General features: G+C 44.0%; 1 protein-coding gene across 1 annotated transcript in view; it reads right to left on the bottom strand.

Annotated features, from left to right (window-relative positions):
- The window catches only part of LOC117810926 (AP-2 complex subunit alpha-2-like), a 37,180-nt gene that overhangs the window by 1,948 nt on the left and 12,174 nt on the right, over positions 1-23,058 (bottom strand). The window contains exons 9-19 of the mRNA XM_034680930.1: positions 19,450-19,618; positions 19,070-19,207; positions 18,803-18,985; positions 18,322-18,419; positions 17,621-17,852; positions 11,117-11,284; positions 10,021-10,154; positions 9,771-9,853; positions 9,551-9,640; positions 3,490-3,613; positions 3,258-3,374 (exon numbers count right to left, since the gene is read on the bottom strand). Coding sequence (XP_034536821.1) covers positions 3,258-3,374; positions 3,490-3,613; positions 9,551-9,640; positions 9,771-9,853; positions 10,021-10,154; positions 11,117-11,284; positions 17,621-17,852; positions 18,322-18,419; positions 18,803-18,985; positions 19,070-19,207; positions 19,450-19,618 — 1,536 coding nt within the window. The remainder of the gene's footprint in view (positions 1-3,257; positions 3,375-3,489; positions 3,614-9,550; positions 9,641-9,770; positions 9,854-10,020; positions 10,155-11,116; positions 11,285-17,620; positions 17,853-18,321; positions 18,420-18,802; positions 18,986-19,069; positions 19,208-19,449; positions 19,619-23,058) is intronic.

The raw sequence follows: 23,058 nt of genomic DNA, 5'->3' as shown, positions 1-23,058 counted from the left end.
TGGAGTCAGCGCGTCAACAAGATCCCTGTATTCCCCTCTGTGACTAATCTAGTTTTTTGATAGTCATGCAACACTATTAGCTGGTAGTAAAAAAGCCACAACCAGGAAGTGACTGAGTAACGAATCCCCAACAATCACTTGAAAGAAATTAGCCAAGAAATGTATTGTATGGACTTTCTCTCTAAGACTTGCAACGAAAAAAGGTGAAAAATATTGGAAGAACTTGTAAACTTATATGAACGTTTAATCATATCTATACTTTCATATGTTCTGCTGTGGAAAGGCCTTCTTTTGCCTCCTGTGGAGAATCTTCAACTAACAGGACCTTCAGGATTTTAAAGAAACTCTTGGACACTTTGTTGAATAACACAACTCACCACCCCACTGTTTGTTTGTTTGCTCTCCTTGTCCCTTATTATGGTATATCATGTCAAACATTATACAGTCATGGCCAAAAGTTTTGAGAATGACACAACTATTAATTTTCACAAAGTCTGCTGTTTCAGTTTTTATAATGGCAATTTGCATATACTCCAGAATGTTATGAGGAGTGATCAGCTCAACTGCAAATAATTGCAAAGTCCCTCTTTGCCTTGAAAATTAACTTTATCACCAAAAACACATTTCCACTGCATTTCAGCCCTGCCACAAAAGGACCAGCTAACATCATTTCAATGACACACAGGTGTCACACACATTAACACAGCTGTGGGTGTTGATGAGGACAAGGCTGGCGATCAATCTGTCATGATTGAGTGACTGGACACTTTAAAATGAAGATGGTGCATGACACCATTGTTCCTCATCTGTTAGCCATGGTTACCTGCAAGGAAACACGTGCAGCCATCATTGCATTGCACAAAAAGGGCCTAACAGGGAAGTTTATAGCAGCGAGTAAGATTGCACCTCAGTCAACCGTCTATTGAATTATCAAGAACTTCAAGGAGAGAGGTTCAATTGTTGCCAAACAGGCTCCAGGGCGCCCAAGAAAGTCCAGCAAGCGCCAGGACCGTCTCCTGAAGGTGTTACAGCTGCGGGATCGGGCCACCACCAGTGCAGAGCTTGCTCAGGAATGGCAGCAGGCAGGTGTGAGTGCATCTGCACGCACAGTGAGGCGAAGACTTTTGGAGGAAGGCCTGGTGTCAAGGAGGGCAGCAAAGAAGCCACTTCTCTCCAGTAAAAACATCAGGGACAGACTGATATTCTGCAGAAGGTACAGGGACTGGACTGCTGAGGACTGGGGTGAAGTCATTTTCCCATTGTTTGGGGCATCTGGAGGAAGGCTTGTTCGAAGAAGACGAGGTGAGCGCTACCATCAGTCCTGTCTCTTGCCAACAGTGAAGCATCCTGAGACCATTCATGTGTGGGGTTGCTTTTCGGTCAAGGGAGTGGGCTCTCTCACAATCTTGCCTAAAAACACAGCCATGAATAAAGAATGGTACCAGAACGTCCTCCGAGAGCAACTTCTCCCAACCATCCAAGGGCAGTTTGGTGATGAAGAATGCCTTTTCCAGCATGATGGAGCATCTTGCCATAAAGCAAAAGTCATAACAAAATGGCTCGGGGAACAAGACATTAAGATTTTGGGCCCTTGGCCAGGAAGCTCCCCAGATCTTAATCCCATTGAGAACTTGTGGTCAATCCTCAAGAGGCGGGTGGACAATCAAAAACCCACAAATTCTGACAAACTCCAAGCATTGATTATGCAAGAATGGACTGCCATCAGTCAGGATTTGGTCCAGAAGTTGATTGACAGCATGCCAGGGAGAATTGCAGAGGTCTTGAAAAAGAAGGGTCAACACTGCAAATATTGACTTATTGCATGAATTCTGTTTAATTCTCAATAAAAGCTTTTGATACTTATGAAATGCTTCTAATTGTATTTCATTATACCATAGAAACATCTGACAAAAACACCTAAAAACCCTGAAGCAGCAGACTTTGTGAAAATGTAATATTTGTTTCATTCTCAAAACTTTTGGCCATGACTGTACAGCACTCATGATGACCCTGTCTGTCTTATGTTTTCAGTATTGTTTGTTATATATTTGGTACAAAACAACAAAAATTAACAAGTAAAAAAAAAAAAGAACTGTGAAGTGGGTCACAGGAAGCAAGTGAGGAGAAGTCAGAAATGGGGTGATCCTTGTTAAGAGCCTGCACACTGCAAAAACTCAAAACTAAGTATCTTATTTCTAGTATAAAGTATCTTTTTAGCTTCAATAAGCCACATTCTCCAAACAAGTCCAGAAAAATGTTTTATTTTAAGATACTAAAAGCCATAAATAAGACCTGAATTGCTTGAGCAAAAAAATCTGCCAATGGAATCAGAAAAATGTCCCATTAAAGTTTCTTGAAATAAGAATAATGTTTCAATTCAAGAAACTTCACAAGTACACTCGTCTTATTCCATTGGCAGAATTCTTTTTACCCATTAGATGAAATTCAGGCCTTAATTATGGTGTGTGTAATCTTTGATTAAGACATTTCTCTTGACTTCTCAGATGAATGTGGCTTATTTGAAGTCTAAGAAGATATTTTTCACCTGAAATGAGACAAAAACACTTGCTTAGTTTTGAGTTCTTGCAGTGCAGGGGCTGCATGTTGGACCAAATGAAGATGTGTTACTGAGGACTGAGAGAGGCCTGTGTAGAGGGAGTTACAATAATCCAGATGGGCAAAGATGAAGGTGTGGATTAGCATGAGTTTGATCTCTGCAATATTTCTTAACCGAAGGAGGAAGCAGTACTGAACGAGTTTAATTATGAGGTTTTAAATTCAAATGCTAGTCAAACAAAATACCAAGATTGTTCAGGGTGGTCCTGAGGTTGCTGTTGCAAAGTGCAGTACATACATAAAGGCTGAACTCTACACTGAATCAGTCTGGCTGATGACATGACCTCAGTTTTATCAGGATTTAGATGGAGGAAGTTCTAGGCTAGACAGTCAGGGTTGAGTCTCTTTTGATGTTGTGAAGTAATTGTTGTTGTTTAAGGATCTGACCAATTGGAGTCAAGTATTTCACACAGCTGGGTAATGACCCTGCTTCTATTAAGTGGTCGAATGTCTCAGCATGGTCAGTTAGCTGTGGACACAACAGTTTGAGACTCTGAAGCAGGTTTGGATGTCAGCATCAGTTACTGGGGTTATTTTGACTTGACCTTTTCCACAGTGGGAGTTTGGTTTTCCCTCTTCAGGGTGTGAAATAAACTCCTGAAAGAGGCTACGATGGAGTGATAATATGAAGAACAGCTTACGCTCCCAGCTGTTTCCAGCGTTGGAAGAAGTCCTGAGATGTCATCTCTGTGGGCTGAAAGAATTTGTTCAGCATCACGGGGAGTTTCACTCCGATGTTCTGAAGAGCTCCTCCGTATCTGTTCACACACACACACACACACAAACACACACACACACACACACAGTCAGACACTATAGGCACATATACAAAGCTTTATACTTTAAAAACTAGGTAAGCATTCAGACACTAACCTGAACTGGATGTTGAGCACAGGAGCGTCTGTGAAATCTGTCACACACTCAATATTAATGATCTGCTGGACCTGAGCCCCACCTTCTATCAAGGGGTCCACAGTCTTAGCGTGGACACTCAGCTGTGGAGACAGAGGTTAAGGATCCTGGAGGTGGTTAAATGTCACTAGCATAAATATCTGCACATTGTGAAGCAGGTGCTTCAGGGCTCACATTCAGTCAAAGCTGTGTTGAAGTGCACAAGACTCCTCCACAAAGAAGTGTTCATACCTGTTCAATTAGTTACATTTCCTCTGTGATAAGAGTGCTTCTTGAAAACTCACCCAAACAGCTGTGGTGTAGCAGGACACAGCTCATTGAAGTCTTATCTTTTTGAGTCCTTTATAAAACCAAACATTAACACAACAGTATATAATAATAAATAAATGTCAAGGGGCGTTTCTACATCAGGCACAACTGTTTTGTATCCCTCTGGTCTGCTTTCAAACCGTCCCCTGCCTGAGCACACTTTGTCATGTGCACAGTCTGATAAAGTAGGTGGCTGAGTGCACGTCATCAACTGAGTGACATTTGTTTATTCTTTCTGCAGCCATGTTAGAAACCAACAGAGTTGAATAATTATGATGTAATATGGTAAATGGTACTTTTCTAGTCTTTCTGACCACTACCCATTACATTCACCCATTCACATCAAATTCACACACTGGTATATGCATGCAGCCTGTTAGAGTCGCTCCTCTTCGTTCATTCTTCTTTCTGATTTTTCTCTGGCAGTTTGTTGAAGTTGTGACCTCTTTTGACCTTCAGTTGGTGAGAGTTGTGGACTGTTTTTCACGATGAAATCACCAACTTTAACTTTTACTAACATTACTGTTCCCCTGCAACCCAGCTTTGTTTTGTTGTTACTCATGCTCAGCTGGTTGAGCTGAAGCTGGCCAGCTTATCGGCCGAACAGTTTGATGTTCCTGCAGAGCTCTGGAGATTTAGGACACATGGAGGCAGAGGAGGCATAGAGCTACGAGGAGGAGAGGGTATAAGGAGACAGAGGTTTATGAAGAGGAGATAGAAGCTGTGTCTCTCCTCTCTCATCATGGGCAACGTGAGATCTCTGGATAATAAGATGGACGAGCTAACAGGACTAGCCAGGAGTCAGAGGGAGTTTCAGGAAAGTAGCATCGTGTGCTTGATGGGAACGTGGCTGCATCAGGATATTCCTGACCACAACGTCTCCATTGACGGCTTCCAGACTGACCGGGCAGACCGGGATAGCACTGAGAGCGCTGCTGGCCTCCAACCATATTATCTGCACAGGGAGATCTCACATGTCATACTGGTAGCTGTGTACATCCTCTCTGCCAACCCGGCTACAGCGTCCAACGCTCTCAACGCTGCCATAACCAGACTCCAGACAGACCACCAGAGTGCCCTCTTCCTGATCTCTAGACAGACCACCAGAGTGCCCTCTTACTGATCTCCAGACAGACCACCAGAGTGCCCTCTTCCTGATCTCCAGACAGACCACCAGAGTGCCCTCTTCCTGATCTCCAGACAGACCACCAGAGTGCCCTCTTCCTGATCTCCAGACAGACCACCAGAGTGCCCTCTTCCTGATCTCCAGACAGACCACCAGAGTGCCCTCTTCCTGATCTCTAGACAGATCACCAGAGTGCCATCTTCCTGATCTCCAGACAGACCACCACTGTGCCCTCTTCCTGATCTCCAGACAGACCACCAGAGTGCCCTCTTCCTGATCTCTAGACAGACCACCAGAGTGCCCTCTTCCTGATCTCTAGACAGATCACCAGAGTGCCCTCTTCCTGATCTCCAGACAGACCACCAGAGTGCCCTCTTCTTGATCTCCAGACAGACCACCAGAGTGCGCTCTTCCTGATCTCCAGACAGACCACCAGAGTGCCCTCTTCCTGATCTCCAGACGGACCACCAGAGTGCCCTCTTCCTGATCTCCAGACAGACCACCAGATCGCCCTCTTCCTGATCTCCAGACAGACCACCAGAGTGCCCTCTTCCTGATCTCCAGACAGACCACCAGAGTGCCCTCTTCTTGATCTCCAGACAGACCACCAGAGTGCCCTCTTCCTGATCTCCAGACAGACCACCACTGTGCCCTCTTCCTGGTCTCCAGACAGACCACCAGAGTGCCCTCTTCCTGATCTCCAGACAGACCACCAGAGTGCCCTCTTCCTGATCTCCAGACAGACCACCAGAGTGCCCTCTTCCTGATCTCCAGACAGACCACCAGAGTGCCCTCTTCCTGATCTCCAGACAGATCACCAGAGTGCCCTCTTCCTGATCTCCAGACAGATCACCAGAGTGCCCTTTTCCTGATCTCCAGACAGACCACCAGAGTGCCCTCTTCCTGATCTCCAGACAGATCACCAGAGTGCCCTTTTCCTGATCTCCAGACAGACCACCAGAGTGCCCTTTTCCTGATCTCCAGACAGACCACCAGAGTGCCCTCTTCCTGATCTCCAGACAGACCACCAGAGTGCCCTCTTCCTGATCTCCAGACAGACCACCAGAGTGCCCTCTTCCTGATCTCCAGACAGACCACCAGAGTGCCCTCTTCCTGATCTCCAGACAGACCACCAGAGTGCCTTCTTCCTGATCTCCAGACAGACCACCAGAGTGCCCTCTTCCTGATCTCCAGACAAACCACCAGAGTGCCCTCTTCCTGATCTCCAGACAGATCACCAGAGTGCCCTCTTCCTGATCTCTAGACAGAAAACCAGAGTGCCCTCTTCCTGATCTCCAGACAGACCACCAGAGTGCCCTCTTCCTGATCTCCAGACAGACCACCAGAGTGCTCTCTTCCTGATCTCCAGACAGACCACCAGAGTGCCCTCTTCCTGATCTCCAGACAGACCACCAGAGTGCCCTCTTCCTGATCTCCAGACAGACCACCAGAGTGCCCTCTTCCTGATCTCCAGACAGACCACCAGAGTGCCCTCTTCCTGATCTCCAGACAGACCACCTGAGTGCCCTTATCCTGATCTCCAGACAGACCACCAGAGTGCCCTTATCCTGATCTCCAGACAGACCACCAGAGTGCCCTCTTCCTGATCTCCAGACAGACCACCAGAGTGCCCTCTTCCTGATCTCCAGACAGACCACCAGAGTGCCCTCTTCCTGATCTCCAGACAGACCACCAGAGTGCCCTCTTCCTGATCTCCAGACAGACCACCAGAGTGCCCTCTTCCTGATCTCCAGACAGACCACCAGAGTGCCCTCTTCCTGATCTCCAGACAGACCACCAGAGTGCCTTCTTCCTGATCTCCAGACAGACCACCAGAGTGCCCTATTCCTGATCTCCAGACAAACCACCAGAGTGCCCTCTTCCTGATCTCCAGACAGATCACCAGAGTGCCCTCTTCCTGATCTCTAGACAGAAAACCAGAGTGCCCTCTTCCTGATCTCCAGACAGACCACCAGAGTGCCCTCTTCCTGATCTCCAGACAGACCACCAGAGTGCTCTCTTCCTGATCTCCAGACAGACCACCAGAGTGCCCTCTTCCTGATCTCCAGACAGACCACCAGAGTGCCCTCTTCCTGATCTCCAGACAGACCACCAGAGTGCCCTCTTCCTGATCTCCAGACAGACCACCAGAGTGCCCTCTTCCTGATCTCCAGACAGACCACCTGAGTGCCCTTATCCTGATCTCCAGACAGACCACCAGAGTGCCCTTATCCTGATCTCCAGACAGACCACCAGAGTGCCCTCTTCCTGATCTCCAGACAGACCACCAGAGTGCCCTCTTCCTGATCTCCAGACAATCCACCAGAGTGCCCTCTTCCTGATCTCCAGACAGACCACCAGAGTGCCCTTATCCTGATCTCCAGACAGACCACCAGAGTGCCCTTATCCTGATCTCCGGGGACTTCAACCATGTATTTATTTTCTACAGAGCTTATTTTGTCTTCTTTACATACTTTTATTATCATTATTTTCATTGTATTGTATTTATATCTTATTAATTACTTTCTTCTATTAATATTATTTATAATGATATTCTTACTTATTGTGTAAAGGAGCAACTGTAATGACTGAATTTACCACAGGGATAGATAAAGTGTTTCTGATTCTGATAGCAGAGACTGCTACAGTAAATGACGATCAGTGTCAGCTAATCTCATGCATACACATTCACACAGGAATCGAACCCTGACCTTCCTAATGAGGGACTAGCGACTCTCCCACTAAGCCACAGCTGCCCCTCATATAGCGGCCCACTTCCTTATTTGAGCATGGATGCGTTCACATCTCCCGCCGACCATGCTTGACAACACATGAATCATGCTCCAGATCAGGAGGATGAGTCTGGTTCGACTATGTTCATACCGGTCAAATGAATCAGACTTCAGGGCCAAGTGTACTCAGATCCAGGCCTGGCCTCTAAGATAGCAGTGTTAGCAGCCCAGTGGAGTCACTGACTAGCACATTGGTTTACAATCCTTTGTAATTTGTCACACATGGTGCTAATCAGCCAATCTTTACAGACATCAGCTCAGCAAAGGATGCAGAGATACACACTCCTCTTATCCCACAGGCAGTTCAAAACAGTATACCTCCTATGTTTTTTCATTGTGGTAAATATCAAATGCAGAAAAGTTGAGCGTCACTACGAGTCAAAGCACGAATCATCTGAGTAGGGGTGCAACCAGTGTTGCCACAGTTACCTTGAAAAAGTAACCTGATTACTGATTACTCCTTTAAAAAGTAACTCAGTTACTTTACTGACTACTGGATTTTAAAAGTAACTAAGTTAGATTACTAGTTACTTTATTAGTTACTTTTGGCAGCTGCCGAAAACGACCCCCGCCTCAACACAAAAATGAGAACCGGTTTTGCCAATACTCACCTGATTGGAAGTGCATTTTTAACATATCGATACGAAAAATAAAAAGTAAACAATGTATCTCCTGATATTTTAAGTTTAACTCAAAGGGATTTAATGTGGCTTCATTTAGCTGGTCTGCAGAAAATGACCCTACCTATATGAGCATGTGTCTGTGTTTCCTGTGCTGTTATGAATGAACCTACTGCTACTGATGCTTTTGATAATTAACTGTTCACTAACCCTAAACTTAGGAGTCATCTGGAGAAAAGAAAGGCAGAAAACTCATTACATTTACTATTTTCAAGGTTTTATTTCAAGTTTAGCTACTATTTGTGTCGATATTTTTCTACTATTATGGGTAAAATGTACTATTTTTAGATAACTTAAAAAAAAAATTTCTGGAAGAAACCTCACGACTCCCTATTTGTGTCTCACAACCCCCCAGGGGTCCCAACCCACACTTTGGGAATCCCTGCTCTACAACATACCGCCATACAACTTCTTGAACTCTCCCCCACTTACTGGTTTTGCACCGAAGTCCAGCTTTTGTTGTTTGGTGGGTGGGGGGCCTCCTGCAGAAGTCAAGGCCGTGGCTGTGCTCGCTGCTCTCTGCTAAGCATCACCTGGTGGGACTTGCTCTGTAAGCTTGACTGTGCTGTGCAGCGATTCCAAATGTTTCTTCAAATTAGACGTAGTGTTTTTGAAGCTAGATAGTCCTTTGTTACCAGCAGCACAGAGAATACAACAAACCTTAATATTGTCATCTTAAGCTGACATGAACTCAAAATAGTGACTATATTTCCAGCTAGTAAAGCGTGTATCTCTCTCCTCCCTCCATAGTTGTTTACGTTCAGGGAGCCGCGTATGGTGGTACACGTGAGTTCATTCTTGACCGGCCGGATGCTGAATACGTGACTAGTCGCATACACGATGTCACTCCCCTTCAGAATCGTGATACGAATTGAATCATTGTTAAAAGAATCGTTACACCCGTGCTTCTGAGCAATCATACCGACTCAAATCTGAACTGAGGGCACAGTTAATGACTGAAATAGAGCCTGATATAATCCATCCATCAGACTTCCGGTCCACAATCATTCATTGACCATCCAGATCAAACTCACCACACCGTGTGATGTGGGTACACTGTCTGTGATGCACCGTCTGTGGATGAAATAAAAGCCACACAGCAGTAGAAAGGATATGAGTCTGGAGCGAGTCCTGACTTGCGACTGATGAGGAGAAGCTGATGAACTGGGTGGATGTCTTGTTGCCGTAGAACACATAAATGCGACCTGTAAAACAACAGCAGGTAAACTATTTGATAAGTGGCCAATGACATTATAGCAAAAAAAAATCAATTTCACATTATTATTTTCATCACTGTCTATCACACCCTGCCTTAAAGTGTCCTAATATGCTCACCCAGGTTCTGCCGGTACTCAGACTTCAGTCCAATCTGCAGGAGCTGGTTCTCAAAGATGACACCGTTGTTCTTACAAACAAACCTGAAATGACAGAGTTCACACTGCTGTATTGAAGCTGTTTAGACCAGATCAGTGTGTAGCAGGACAGTCCCTTCATTTTTAACCAACTGCATATTAAGAAACCTGCAAAGGTATTCACAAATACTTCTCTGCTAATTCTATCACTCAAGCTGAAGGTGTGTTCTCACCTGGAGAAGTTTTCTTCACACACGTCTACCGAAGCAGGTGTGGAGATGTCGGAGAACACGTCGACGAGCAGACTGTTTGCTGCAGGAGGAGGGGAGTTTACATTCAGCAGGTCTGTGAAGGGATGAGCGGAGCCCTAGGAGAACAAAGACCAGCAAAAAAACCTTACAACATGCTGAATATTTACAAAAAGAAAATCAGAAATCAATCAAAGTGTGAAATCTATTTCTAACAACTGTCTTGTGTCATTTCTCATAGCCATCTATCTTCAATGGGACCAGCTGAGGAGACGGAAAATGACTACATTGTCAAAATTCAGAGCTAAAGGAAATCCAGAGACTACCTGTCCATAATATCCTTTTGTGTGTTTCCTTTATTGATTTGGACACAATCCATCAGGGTCCCAGTTCTTCTTTTGTAAACATAAAAGGTCACTTCTTATCCCTGACATCGTCTCTCTCTAAAATCTATCCTTCTGTAACAAAAGCAACAACTCTTCAGTGCCAGTTTATGCTAGTTGCAGTTATAAGAATATTGAAATGTTTATATCTTTGAATTAAATTATATAAAGAAAGAACTTTTCCACAATACTCTTATATTTTTAGTTGCACCTGTAAATAAACAGTAAAGAAGGAAAGAAAAGCTGTGACTCCAGTGGAGGAGAAAAGTTCAGATATTCCCTGTAAGGCGTTGTCTCTTTCTACTTAATACCATGGTCACAGCAGAGAGCATGATGGGACTAGAAGAGGCAGGGCGGGGTCTGTTGGTAGGGACAAGGTCTGCCATCAGTGAAGGAGAAGACTGATGGAGAGAAAGACAAGAGGACAGAAAGAGAGGGGAAGACAGGATGGGAGGAGATGAGAAAAGTGGAGATCAAGATGAGAAAATCTTTGAAAAAAAGGCAGAAAATTAACACCACGGGCAAACAGTCTGTCAGAACCTGTATGTTACTGTGAACTAAGAGATGCACAGTGAAGGGAAACGGGAAGAAAATTCATGAAAGAGCTGATTCATCCAAGAAACGTCACTTTGAGACTGGGAGATTTCACATGCTAGGTCATGTTACTAAAACAAAACAAACAGGGAGTCAGTATTTACTGTTTTTGGGGCTTCAGCGTTGGTTTCGTTGTGCTCAGTGCTGCCGTTGACATTCCTGCGGGTGTCATCGATGTCGGGATGGTGGCCGGGGCCCTTCTTCTTCTTCAGCTTGGCCAGGATTGAAGACTCTCTCTCTGGGAATGGAGGCATCTCTTCTAACACTGTGGCCTGTAGTGGGGAAAGAGGGTGAGAGAGTGGTGTCAGATAACAGACAGATAATGCCCCACTGTAACCGCTGAGTACTAATTAACAGAAAGAATACCACATGATATTGTTGGTATGACTGAAAAGAGTAAGAGTGACTTATTAGGATATGGTAAATATACACTAAGTTGCCAAAAGTATTGGTTCACCTGCCTTGACTGGCATATGAACTTAAGTGACCTCCCATTCTTAATCCATATGGTTTAATATGATGTTGGTCCACCCTTTGCAGCTATATCAGCTTCAACTCTTCTGGGAAGGCTTTCCACGAGGTTTAGGAGTGTGTTTATGGGAATTTTTGACCATTCTTCCAGAAGCGCATTTGTGAGGTCACACACTGATGTTGGAAGAGAAGGCCTGGCTCTCAGTCTCTGCTCTAATTCATCCCAAAGGTGTTCTATCAGGTTGAGGTCAGGACTCTGTGCAGGCCAGTCAAGTTCATCCACACCAAACTCTCATCCATGTCTTTATGGACCTTGCTGTGTGCACTGGTGCACAGTCATGTTGGAACAGGAAAGGGCCATCTCCAAACTGTTCCTACAAAGTTGGGAGCATGGAATTGTCCAAAATCACTTGGTATGCTGAAGCATTCAGAGTTCCTCTCACTGGAACTATGGGGCCAAGCCCAGCTCCTGAAGAAAACCCCACATCATAATCCCCCCTCCACCAAACTTTACACTTGGCACAATGCAGTCAGACAAGTACCGTTCTCCTGGCAACCGCCAAACCCTGCTCTAGGGTCCAGTGGCGGCGTGCTTTACACCACTGCATCCGACCCTCTGCATTGCACTTGCTGAAGTATGGCTTGGCTGCAGCAGCTCGGCCATGGAAACCCGTTCCATGAAGCTCTCTACGATCTGTTCTTGAGCTCATCTGAAGATCACACAAAGTTTGGAGGTCTGTAGGGACTGACTCAGCAGAAAGTTGGCGACCTCTGCGCACTATGCGCCTCAGCATCCACTGACCCCACTCCGTCATTTTACGTGGCCTAGCACTTCGTGGCTGAGTTGCTGTCGTTCCCAATCGCTTCCACTTTGTTATCGTACCACTGACAGTTGACTGTGGAATATTTAGGAGCGAGGAAAGTTCACGACTGGACTTGTTGCACAGGTGGCATCCTATCACAGTACCACACTGGAATTCACTGAGCTCCTGAGAGCGAGCTATTCTTTCACAGATGTTTGTAGAAACAGTCTGCATGCCTTGGTGCTTGATTTTACACACTTGTGGCCATGGAAGGGATTGGAACACCTGATTTCAATTATTTGGATTGGTGAGTGAATACCTCTGGAAATATAATGTATCTTGAATAACAATAAACTTCAATAACTTATGGGGATAAGAGCACATCAGTGGCTGATCCATCGATTTGCAGAGCAATGACCCAATCAAATGGATGGAAAGTCTAAAACTTGATCTATATCATCACCTTAAAGCTGGGGTTGGTAGTCTTGGAAAACTAGCATGAATTTGAGTGTAGCATTTCCTCAGGACACCATCTAACCCCTCCCCTCCTCCCTCGGAGCTCCTCCAAAACGACGCCCCCCCCCCGCTCACATGCACGAGCGCCGCTGACTTGCGACCATATGATGGTGACTGATTCAAAACCAGTCCTCACCAAAACATTCTCATAGTGAAAGTTAAAAACAAACAAACATGGCTGCTGTTAGCACTCACAACTATCATGCTAGCATTATCCAGTTGTACTGGTGACACGATATCAGGAGAAAAGTTATAACACATATATAATACTGTAACAGCTCTACTGTTTGTTAAACATGTTCAGTGTAGATGTTCTTAATTCCTACAGTGTTGACAGTCAGTGAAGGCATCAGGAGAGGTGTAGAGTGTGTGAGCTGGAGAGAGGAGAGACAAGAGGAGAAGTTCTTCATTCATTCAAACATTGATTGTTGTTTTGTTGGTTGTCGTGATCACGGCCGACAGTGACCGGTAAGTAAAGCTCAACGTGTTCACGAATCGGCTCGCCATCCCTACAGAGTCCGGACGGATGCTACAGTACATCTACATTTCTGTAGGACTTACTAAATGTCATTAGTTCTTCTGCTTGTCAGAGCCCCGTGGTGAGAGCTTTTTAGACTCTGATCCGGACTACAGTCCTGAGCAAAGCACCTCATCGGGTCAGAGGGGACAGGCCCGAGGTTGAGCGAGAGGGGCAGTCAGTAGAGTCAGGGGAAGCAAAGGCAGGAGACGGGGAGTGAACGCCGGGGAAATGTACGCGCAGGAGGCGGGCAGAACGGCAGAACGGCATTTGAATGGTTTAAAATTTTGGCACCCAAAAAACGGTGATTGGTTGGTGTTTTCCCAGGTTTACTCCGGCTGTAGATAGTGTCTTTTTTCACTCTTTTTTAAGAACACATTATGTATTGATTACCATCAGGACATAAAGATCATTTTAACCAGTATAACAAGAAGTGTATCTAAATCTGATTACCAACCCCAGATTTAAAGATACGCCTTTATTTTGTACTTCCTACTGCTCGCCTGTTTCACATTTACCACCCAAGTGCGCCTGCACGTCATCCTGAACCTCAACAATGCCAGCAGGGAGCAGATGATGATACAGAGGATGAAGAAGATACTTACTCCCCTCTCAGAAACAAATCAGCTGAGAGAGCTCAGAGAGAAGACCGGATAACAGACTAAACGTGATGTGCAGACAGTGATGTTCAGGAATCAAATATGCAGGAAACACAGCAAACATGGTGACCTGAAGCAGTGTCCAGTGTGGTGCTGCTAACCACCATGCTAACATTAACATTACAATAGAGGCTGCTGCTTCATCTCTTCATTGATGCAGGAAGATGTACTCTGTTTGCAGTGAACAACATAACTTGAGTATTGTCCGAGTTATTAAATATGAGCGGCTCTTATTGGAAAACTGTTTTTTGTTGATGTTTTGTTCTGCAGGATGTAAAACCTTCAGAGTGAAACATGTCTACACCACCGAGCACAGCACATATACACAAACTTGTTAACTCAAGGTAGCAAAACACATCTGTGCAGACGTATGTTCATACTTTAGAGTTCCATAAGGAGCCCCTTATTACCTCTACAGTGAAACACTGATCTTTTTTTTAATTAAATGTCAGAAACGAGTTATAAAACTGTGGAAAGTGCTTCGTTTTTTCTTCTTAGGTGAGGTGTTGTGTGAAATTGTGTTAAATGCGTACACACTATTGTCAGAAATCAATCATACCATGCAGACTTTGTGTTATCGGCTAATATTGTCTGAAGAATGGATACAAAATCATCCCGTAATGAGACAGGTGATTCACTCCTTTAATATTAATCAATCAATACTTTTCATCAGTTGAGTTGATTAAAAAATAAACAACCTGATTTTTGCCTGATGATCAATAACATTTCTGTATGACAGCATGAACAGTGACCTCATTAAATAATGTGTTTGGTGTGATGTAAGGCACTGTGGCACTCTGAAGGTTTCATTAAACAGTAATCTTATATTGTTCTGCCTCACTTAGAAATAACACACATACAGACTTTGACATACATTAAGTTTGCAGTGGTCTTGTTTAAGTGCAGGTCAGACACTCAAAAAGGCAGACTCAGTCATAACAACTGTATTGAGTTACATCACAATCCACCTCCATCTTTGTTTACTCTTGCAGAAGCATCATCTGTAAATTCAACTTTTTATATGATGCTAACATGTAAATGCCACTCATACTAAAATAATTTGGGATGTTTGCACAGAAATATTTGATTGTTTGTTTGATTAACATGCTTCATGACACGCGAGCCATGTGATGCTTATTTCCTGTATGGAGTGTTACAATGTCATTTAGCAGACGCTTTTATCCAAAGCGACGTACAAACGAGAACAAGAACAACACGAGCAAAGATCTAGACAAGAGGAAACAAGATCAGCAAGAGTAACAAAGTGCTTCAAGTCAATTTGAAGGTGCAGGTACTGCCAAGCAGTGTAAAGGTAATGCACTAAAGTAAATAAGGATTTTTTCTTTTTTTTTAAAAACAAAATAAGGAACATCTACAATGAAGCAACCAAACCATTTAAGAGCTTCCATTATCATCATCAACAATTAACATCACCACAATAATGACCAAAGTACCAAGTGCTGGGTCACTCCAGACCTGAACACAGATTCCCAGAGTAGAGCAGGACAGTGTGAGTCAACTGTAGCTGGAAGACATGATCTGCCACTGGGGACAACAGTGGAGAACAGTCTAGCTAAGTGCATAGTGCTTCCTAAAGAGCTGGGTCTTTAGCTGTCTTTTGAAAGTAGAGAGGGACTCTGCAGATCGAATGGAGTTGGCCAATTCATTCCACCATTTAGGGGCAACAGAAGAGAAGAGTCCAGCTAGTGATTTTGAGGCCTTGTGTGCTGGAAGCACTAGGCGCTTTTCAGAGGCTGAGCGTAGTGGGCGAGAAGGGCAGTAGACCTGGATGAGGGGTTCCAGGTAAACTGGAGCGGTTTTGGTGACTGCTTTGTAAGTCATGATTAGAGTTTTGTATCTGATGCGAGCTGCAACTGGTAGCCAGGGTAGTGAAATGAGCAGGGGAGTGACATGAGCTGTCTTAGGCTGGTTGAAGACCAGACGTGCTGCTGCTGCGTTCTGGATCATTTGCAGAGGTTTCACTGTGAATGCAGGGAGGCCTGCCAGTAGAGAGTTGCAGTAGTCAATGCGTGACATTACAAGAGCTTGAACCAGAATCTGTGTTGCGTGTTCTGTCAGGTAGGGTCTGATCCTCTTGATGTTATAGAGGGAGAAACGGCAGGACCGAGCAATCGAGGCAACATGAACCTTGAAGGTTAGCTGGTCATCGATCATGACACCCAGATTTCGGGCAGACTTAAGGCTGATTTATACTTCTGCGTCTCCCCTACGCAGCAGGGGCTGACGCGGACATGAGCCCCACATACTTGTGCGTCGATGTGTCTGTGTCGCGCAGCAATTCTCCGCCGAAACACTAGAGGGCAGTGCGGTCTCTCTGATAGCCGGTCGCCTGCTTCCTGCCCCGCTACGATCTCCGTTTACTTTTCCACAGAGATTCAGAGCGTGTTCTGTTAATCTACAGCTGATACATGTTGCTGTTTATCATACAGACATGATTACATGAAGAATAAAGAGGAGGAGATGAAATACACGGCCGATGTGCGGCCGATGTCCGGGATCCCGGAAGTGTTGTAAATGCGGGAAATACAAAGCCGCCGAGCGGACCAATCACAGGGCTTGAGGTCCGCGTCGGCTCTACGGGGAGTTACATTTTGGAGGAGGTGCACGTCAGCTACGTGCGTAGGCCTCGGCGTAGGTACGGGAGCTACGCGGACCCCCGGCGTAGGGTACGCCGTTGATTCAACGCAGAAGTATAAATCAGCCTTTAGTGGGCATGAGGTTTTGTGATCCAAACTGGATATTGATCTGTGAGTCCACAGTGGGACTGGCTGGAATGATAATTAGCTCAGTCTTGACAGGTTGAGCTGTAGGTGACGTTCCCTCATCCATTTAGAAATGTCAGCAAGGCAGGATGAGATCCGAGCTGAGACAGTTGTGTCGGATTGTGAGTGGGATTTGTTATGTTTTTGTGTATTTTTTTTACAGTTTAAAACACTTCACTGCATAGCTATATACACAAATGCATAGTGGGGAGAGAGGATTTTTACAGGTGTGAGCATGGGCTCCATCCAGGGTTCCCACTCTTTTCCAGAGATCATTTTCCAGGACATTTCCAGGACATTTTCAGCGATGATCAAGCTGGTATGACAGTCTAAAGTTAGTTCCTAAATAACCAAGTAACAATGATGGGCAATTATGGGCTTTTCTCAAAAAATATAAATTAGCTAAGCAAAAAACAAAAGCGCCAGCGAAGGAATCTGGAAGCTGCTTTAAGGAAATAAATAAATACTAATAATAATCAGAGGTTAAGTGCATAAACTGACCTAAATCGAACTGAATGACAAAAATGGCCACAAATGTTTCTCAACTCAACTCTAACTCAAAATGTACTTGCTTTATCATGATATTCAATGATTCATGATATTCCATCTGTAACAACCGGCTCTTCCTTGAACACTCTGATGTTTGAACACTTTTGTGTGTTGTCATGCTGTCCCTCATCAATGTGAGCTGATATCACCAGATACTCCAACCAGTTTTTATGCAAATGACTTCCTGTTTATTTCTGACGACAGATTGAATCTAATATGTGGTTACAGTTAAGGCCTGTGTGTGAGTGTATGTGTTCACATGTTGGGAGGCAAAAGACAGCAGAGTCCACTGTCTGTATCCCTCACTCACCAGTATGTCGGTGCTCGCGATGCAGCTGAGCCTCAGGTACTCCACAGCTCTCTGCTGGAGCTCGACATCAGCATTGCGGAGCTGACTGTCAGAGCGCAGGACGTCCTGGATCGTGGTCTTCACCTCTGGAAACAAGTTAATGAACTTGATGTAGGCGGACAGCAGCAGAGCCCGAGTTGGCACCGAGCACAGGTGAAACTTGGAATGAAGGAGGTTGAACTGGACCAGAGGGCTGAAGGAGAAGATGGGAGAACAGATGAATCTTAGATGACACAGGTAAGCTCCAGAGAGGAATACACTCAATACCTTGTTAATTAAGCAACAGTGGCTTTCAGCAGTGAGCTCAGGCTTGGGTTACCAAAATACCAACAACAATTAGAACCAAAAATCTGTCAAGCAGTCAGTTCATACATTTTCTGGCACTATTAGATTTCCCAACGACATCTGCTCAAAATCAACTGAAGTGCCTGGAAGCAACAGTTTTTCAGTGAGGTCTTGTCAGAAGTTGAACTGCACAGTGTTGTTGAATTTTTTTAAAGGTACAGTACATTTTTATGAGTGTCTGCATGACTGAAACCCCTTAAGGTAGTGAGATTATTTTCACAAACTGGGCTACCCTCAAAAAGACAGCCAGAAGACCCGAGCTGAAACATTTGCTCAGGAAAAAAAAGGGGAGTTTGTTAAAGGGATTCTTTTTGTACCTGGAGCGTGAATCCCCAGCGATGAGGTTTCCAAACTCTCCCAGGATGTATCCCCCCACCTTCACCAGGTTCTCATGGCAAGCAGGGGCCTGCAGTGCCTGTAGGGACAAAGCATGACAGCATGGGGACAGGGACAAAACACAGATAACCACACTGATATCATCTAAAAGACCTGAAACTGGAGAGGTGGTTACATCATTGATAGAGTCAAACCTCATATCCTTGAGGATTTATGGTGATTTTAGAGTAATAGGGCCAAAGGGTTTCTTCTGATTGGGCCTTATTTCTTAACTAATGATGCTGTATTTAGCTGAGAAGGGAAATAACAGGTGTAGGGCTACCTGCGTCACCTTTTTAACTCTCATCCCAATCTGATAAATATATCCGCCCACATACCTGGCATGTAGTGGGCAGACGATTTTGAATGATTTGAAGGTATAAAAAGTGAGTTTGTTGATATATCATTAATCTTCTTGCCCACCTCAAAGACGGTCTTGGCAGCGTAGCCTTGAACTTCATCCCGGTTTATGACAATCTGGATGACGCGATACCACACCTCCTCACTGACGTAGTCTCCAGCCATGCGGATGAGATTTAGGATGGTATCCACGTACCAGGTGTAGTCCACGGCATACTTCTCTGCCAGGATCGCCACTTTGAGCACCTGAGGAAGAGGGGACACTCGTTGAGAAGAAAGCAGCACACAGAACAGAACTAAATGGTGTGCAGGTCTGTTTTGGTGACGCACGATCTCCTCTCTGATGGAGTAGTCGGCGTTCTCCAGGTAGCTCAGCATCTCTGCCACTATCTGCTTGGCATTGCTGCGGTCACACATGGCGTAGAGCAGATCCACGGCCCGCTGGCGAACACTCACATCTCGCTCCGTCTGTACGGAGAAGGAACAGAAGGTTTATGAAATGAAAAATGATTCTGGCAAACTTTTTCAGCTGTTCAAGTCCTGCAGGGTTCTGGCAAAGGATTTTAACAAAACTTTAAAAAGAAAACTTGGATTTGGGTTAGAATAAAGTTAACATGGAGGAACCGGAAACTATCAAAGCTATAAAATCATCCTCAACTCCACCTTCAACAGCTCACCAAAGGCACAGAAGTGATGAAGGCAGGACTCACCTTTAGAGCGTTGATTACAGTGTCTATGTGTGTCTTTACAGCCTCGTGAGAAAACTCAGAGCTGGCCAGTGTGCACATGCTCTCCAGAGCCAGATAACGGAGGTTGGTTTCTCTGTGCTGGAGAAACTGGCCCAGCTGGTTGCAGGCCCGTACCAACAGGGTGGGCTCACTGACAGAAGAAAGGTGCAACAATTAGTTCTCTAGTTCGTTCTCACACGTTCTACACAACACTGTGAGGGGAACTTATTACTAGGGGTGATCCCGACTAAGGATTTGCTTAGTGGAATCTGATTCATCAGATTTTGCCCATAGTCGACGAATAGTCAAATGTTTGTTGTTTTTCCTTATTGACCCAAAGTCTGCATGATGGTGACCGCATGACAATATTACACATAACCCTTTACAATTAAGAGACTCATAGCTTAAAGTAGAAGGGACAACAGAATATTATAAGTATAATAAAACTTAGATTTTTTAAATCTATATTGTAAAAACAACGAGGTGATGAAGGAGAGAAAACTCAAATAAGACCACCATCCATTAAACATGGAACAACGCTCCACTATAGAGTAAGGAATCAGGAGATATTGAAACAGTGTTCACACAGAGGAGAGCAGCACTGCAGAGGGTAGTTTGTCCAACTTAAGACTAAACATTTGTATAATGTTCAAAATCAAACCTGAACCAGCTAAAGGGTTTTTAAATCTCTTAACAGAACCTTTTAAAACAGTCTTTCATCACGTCTTTGTCCGCTTGAGTCTTTTCAAATTGTACGTGAGGAAAACCATCGTGTGTACAGGCAGAAGTGCGCTCCTTGCTTTGTTGACTGTAAATCCTGTCTTTGAGAATATCCTCTCTGATGGTGTGGAGGTGGATGGGATGCTGTGGATTGTTTTTGAGGCTTCGGACAGTTTAATGTATTCCTGCTCGTTCTTTTGGCTCCGTACAGTTTTTGTGTGGTCCGGTAATCCTTGATCTCACAGCCCTCTTCATGAAGCTGCTCCTCATCTTCATCACTAGTTTTAGGATCAACTGAAGTTTTATTTCCTGACATTTTGAGCTACCATGAACGTAGAAAGATTTAAAGACCAGCTGAGGTACGTCTGCTCCACAGGTCCTGCTAAATGGGAGAGTCCACCTTTAATTACCAGGGGAGATTTAATTACCACTGTAAGGAGATTTAACACTTCAAGAGCTGTTCTCAGAATTACAGTAAATAAGTCTATATTTATATCAAAATAGGATAAATGAGACACTATTTTTACAGGAAACAGGAAAATAATGTAAAATTAGACATTGAGCACCCCCATGGTTTGAATGGAATGATCCACGTTTCATATGCAAATATTCCACTAAGAGATTGGCAGTCGACTAAGACTCATTAGAACGAATCATCCAATATTCGACTATTTGGGGTCACCCCTACTTATTACTACTGAGTAGGGATGCAACGATTTAAGATTTTGGTGGAACGATTATTGTGAGAAATAATCACGGTTTCACGATTATCCCGATTATTATGTGTTCAAATTACCGACAGGTTTGAGGGTCCTTCTTCAGAGCATTTAGAGTGACAAACATGTTATTTGTGTTCTGGAGTATTCTTATGTACCAGTTTGTCATGAAACTGTCTAAAGTGGGAATTATTACACTTAAAAAATGTATGTGTGCTACTTCCTGGATGAATGTCAAATTTCATATTCTAGAAGATTTAAAGTGTCATCATTCACATGTTAGTCTGATGCTCATAAAGACAAAGGGAAGTTTGAAGTTCAGCTAAACTCTCATTTTACAGAATCATGAATTATCAGATTTTAACATAATAGTCTATTCTAGTTGGAAAAATATTTCCTGATTTTATTCATTATAGACATTTGTCTCTTTCAATACCATTCACAAGTCTGAAACCGTTATTTATATGACAAGCTGTTTACATGACCTGACTGAAGCCTGTCAGGTTATGAGCTCTCACCTCTGAGTCTCTGCCTCTGTCAATATTTGGGTCATAACAAATTATTTTATTTTGATTCTTACATCATCAATATGTAATCCTCTACATTACTCGTGCATGTCGAAGCTTTTTGATAACATGCTGACGCAGTGTAACCACGTGTGTGTGCTAAATATTTATGAATGAGTGAATATGGATTGAAGACGTAAAATGAAAAGGAGACATTAGATCATGGAGTCTAGTGTTGCTCTGCATAATGTAGTCCTATAGTATAACTTTATACTGTGGGATCACATCAGTCCTGTCCTTGAGTCTTTGCACTGGTTGCCTGTTAACTTTAGGATCCAGTTCAAGGTTTCATTAATTGTTTTTAAGTGTTTAAATGGTCTGGCACCGTCTTATTTATTAGACCTTGTACAGCCTCACGGTACTTCCAGAGCACTTAAGTCGTCAAACCAGCTGATCCTGGCAGTACCTCGGTCCAGACTCTCTACTCGTGGGGACAGAGCCTTCTCAGTGGCAGCCCCAAAGCTGTGGAACAGCCTACCTTTCCAGGTTAGAGCTGCACAGTCTGTTGAGCACTTTAAAACACTCCTAAAAACCTATCTTTTCTCCTTGACGTTCAGTCCCACCTAAGCAAGAATCCTTGGCTTTTTACTTTTTTACTCTTTTATTTCCTAAATTGAGCTCTTACTGTTCTTTTATTGTTTTTATTTATTGTTATATTGTGTATGATTATATTGTATTTTAATATCTGTACAGCACTTTGGTCAACTGAGGTTGTTTTAAATGTGCTCTATAAATAAAGTTTGACTTGACTTGACTTCATAACTAACTGACAGAGTCTGAAGTCTCTGTCAGCAGACACAAACACAAACAGTGACAGCTGACTCGTATGATTGATCCCTCCACAGGTTGAATATGCACTCAGATCAGCGTGTTATGTTTTATTTTTTCAGACACAGGTGTTGTAGGGACGACCTCACCTGTAGAAAATAAAAGACGCACTCTGTGGAATGTTTATCTAATCCCTCTATCTTCTTGTGACGTTTTGGCAGCGCCTTTTCTGCTGCACAGGACTGATTTGAATTAAACGCCGCCAACACGTTGTTGTAATGTTGCAGTTAAAAATGAAAACAGTGTTCTTCATGAAAACACATCTGACTCTGACGGGATCTGGGGCGGAACGGAAATGGGCGGAGGACACTGCCTCACTCTTTTAAATGATGGAGAAACTCTGCACAGGTGTCACTCTGTTTTCATTCACAAGTTGTGCCGAACATCATGTACCGACCCCTTTTTGACAGAGACAATAGAAAAACTCAGTGTAGTGGAGCCTTCATGATTACATTAACCGTGACACTTTTAAAGGTGACATATCATGCAAAATCGACTTTTGAATGGTTCTCTACCTGAAATATGTTTCCCTGGCATGTCTACAAACCCCCCGAGAATGAAAAAAATCCATTCTGCCCCTGTTCTGATTTCTCCACCTTTCTGTAAATGTGTGCTGAAACCAGCCGTTTCAGTTTTCAGTGTTTTTGTTACATATATCCGCTCTGTAACTGAAGTCAGAGCTCGGAGCTTGTTCAGCCCATAGACTGTATAAAATACAACTCAACCCCTCCTCTGTTTTTCATTCCCTGCACACATGTGTG

This window comes from Notolabrus celidotus, chromosome 3, assembly GCF_009762535.1.
Source record: "Notolabrus celidotus isolate fNotCel1 chromosome 3, fNotCel1.pri, whole genome shotgun sequence".
NCBI lineage: Eukaryota > Metazoa > Chordata > Actinopteri > Labriformes > Labridae > Notolabrus > Notolabrus celidotus.
This window is presented reverse-complemented; position numbering and strand designations above follow the sequence as displayed.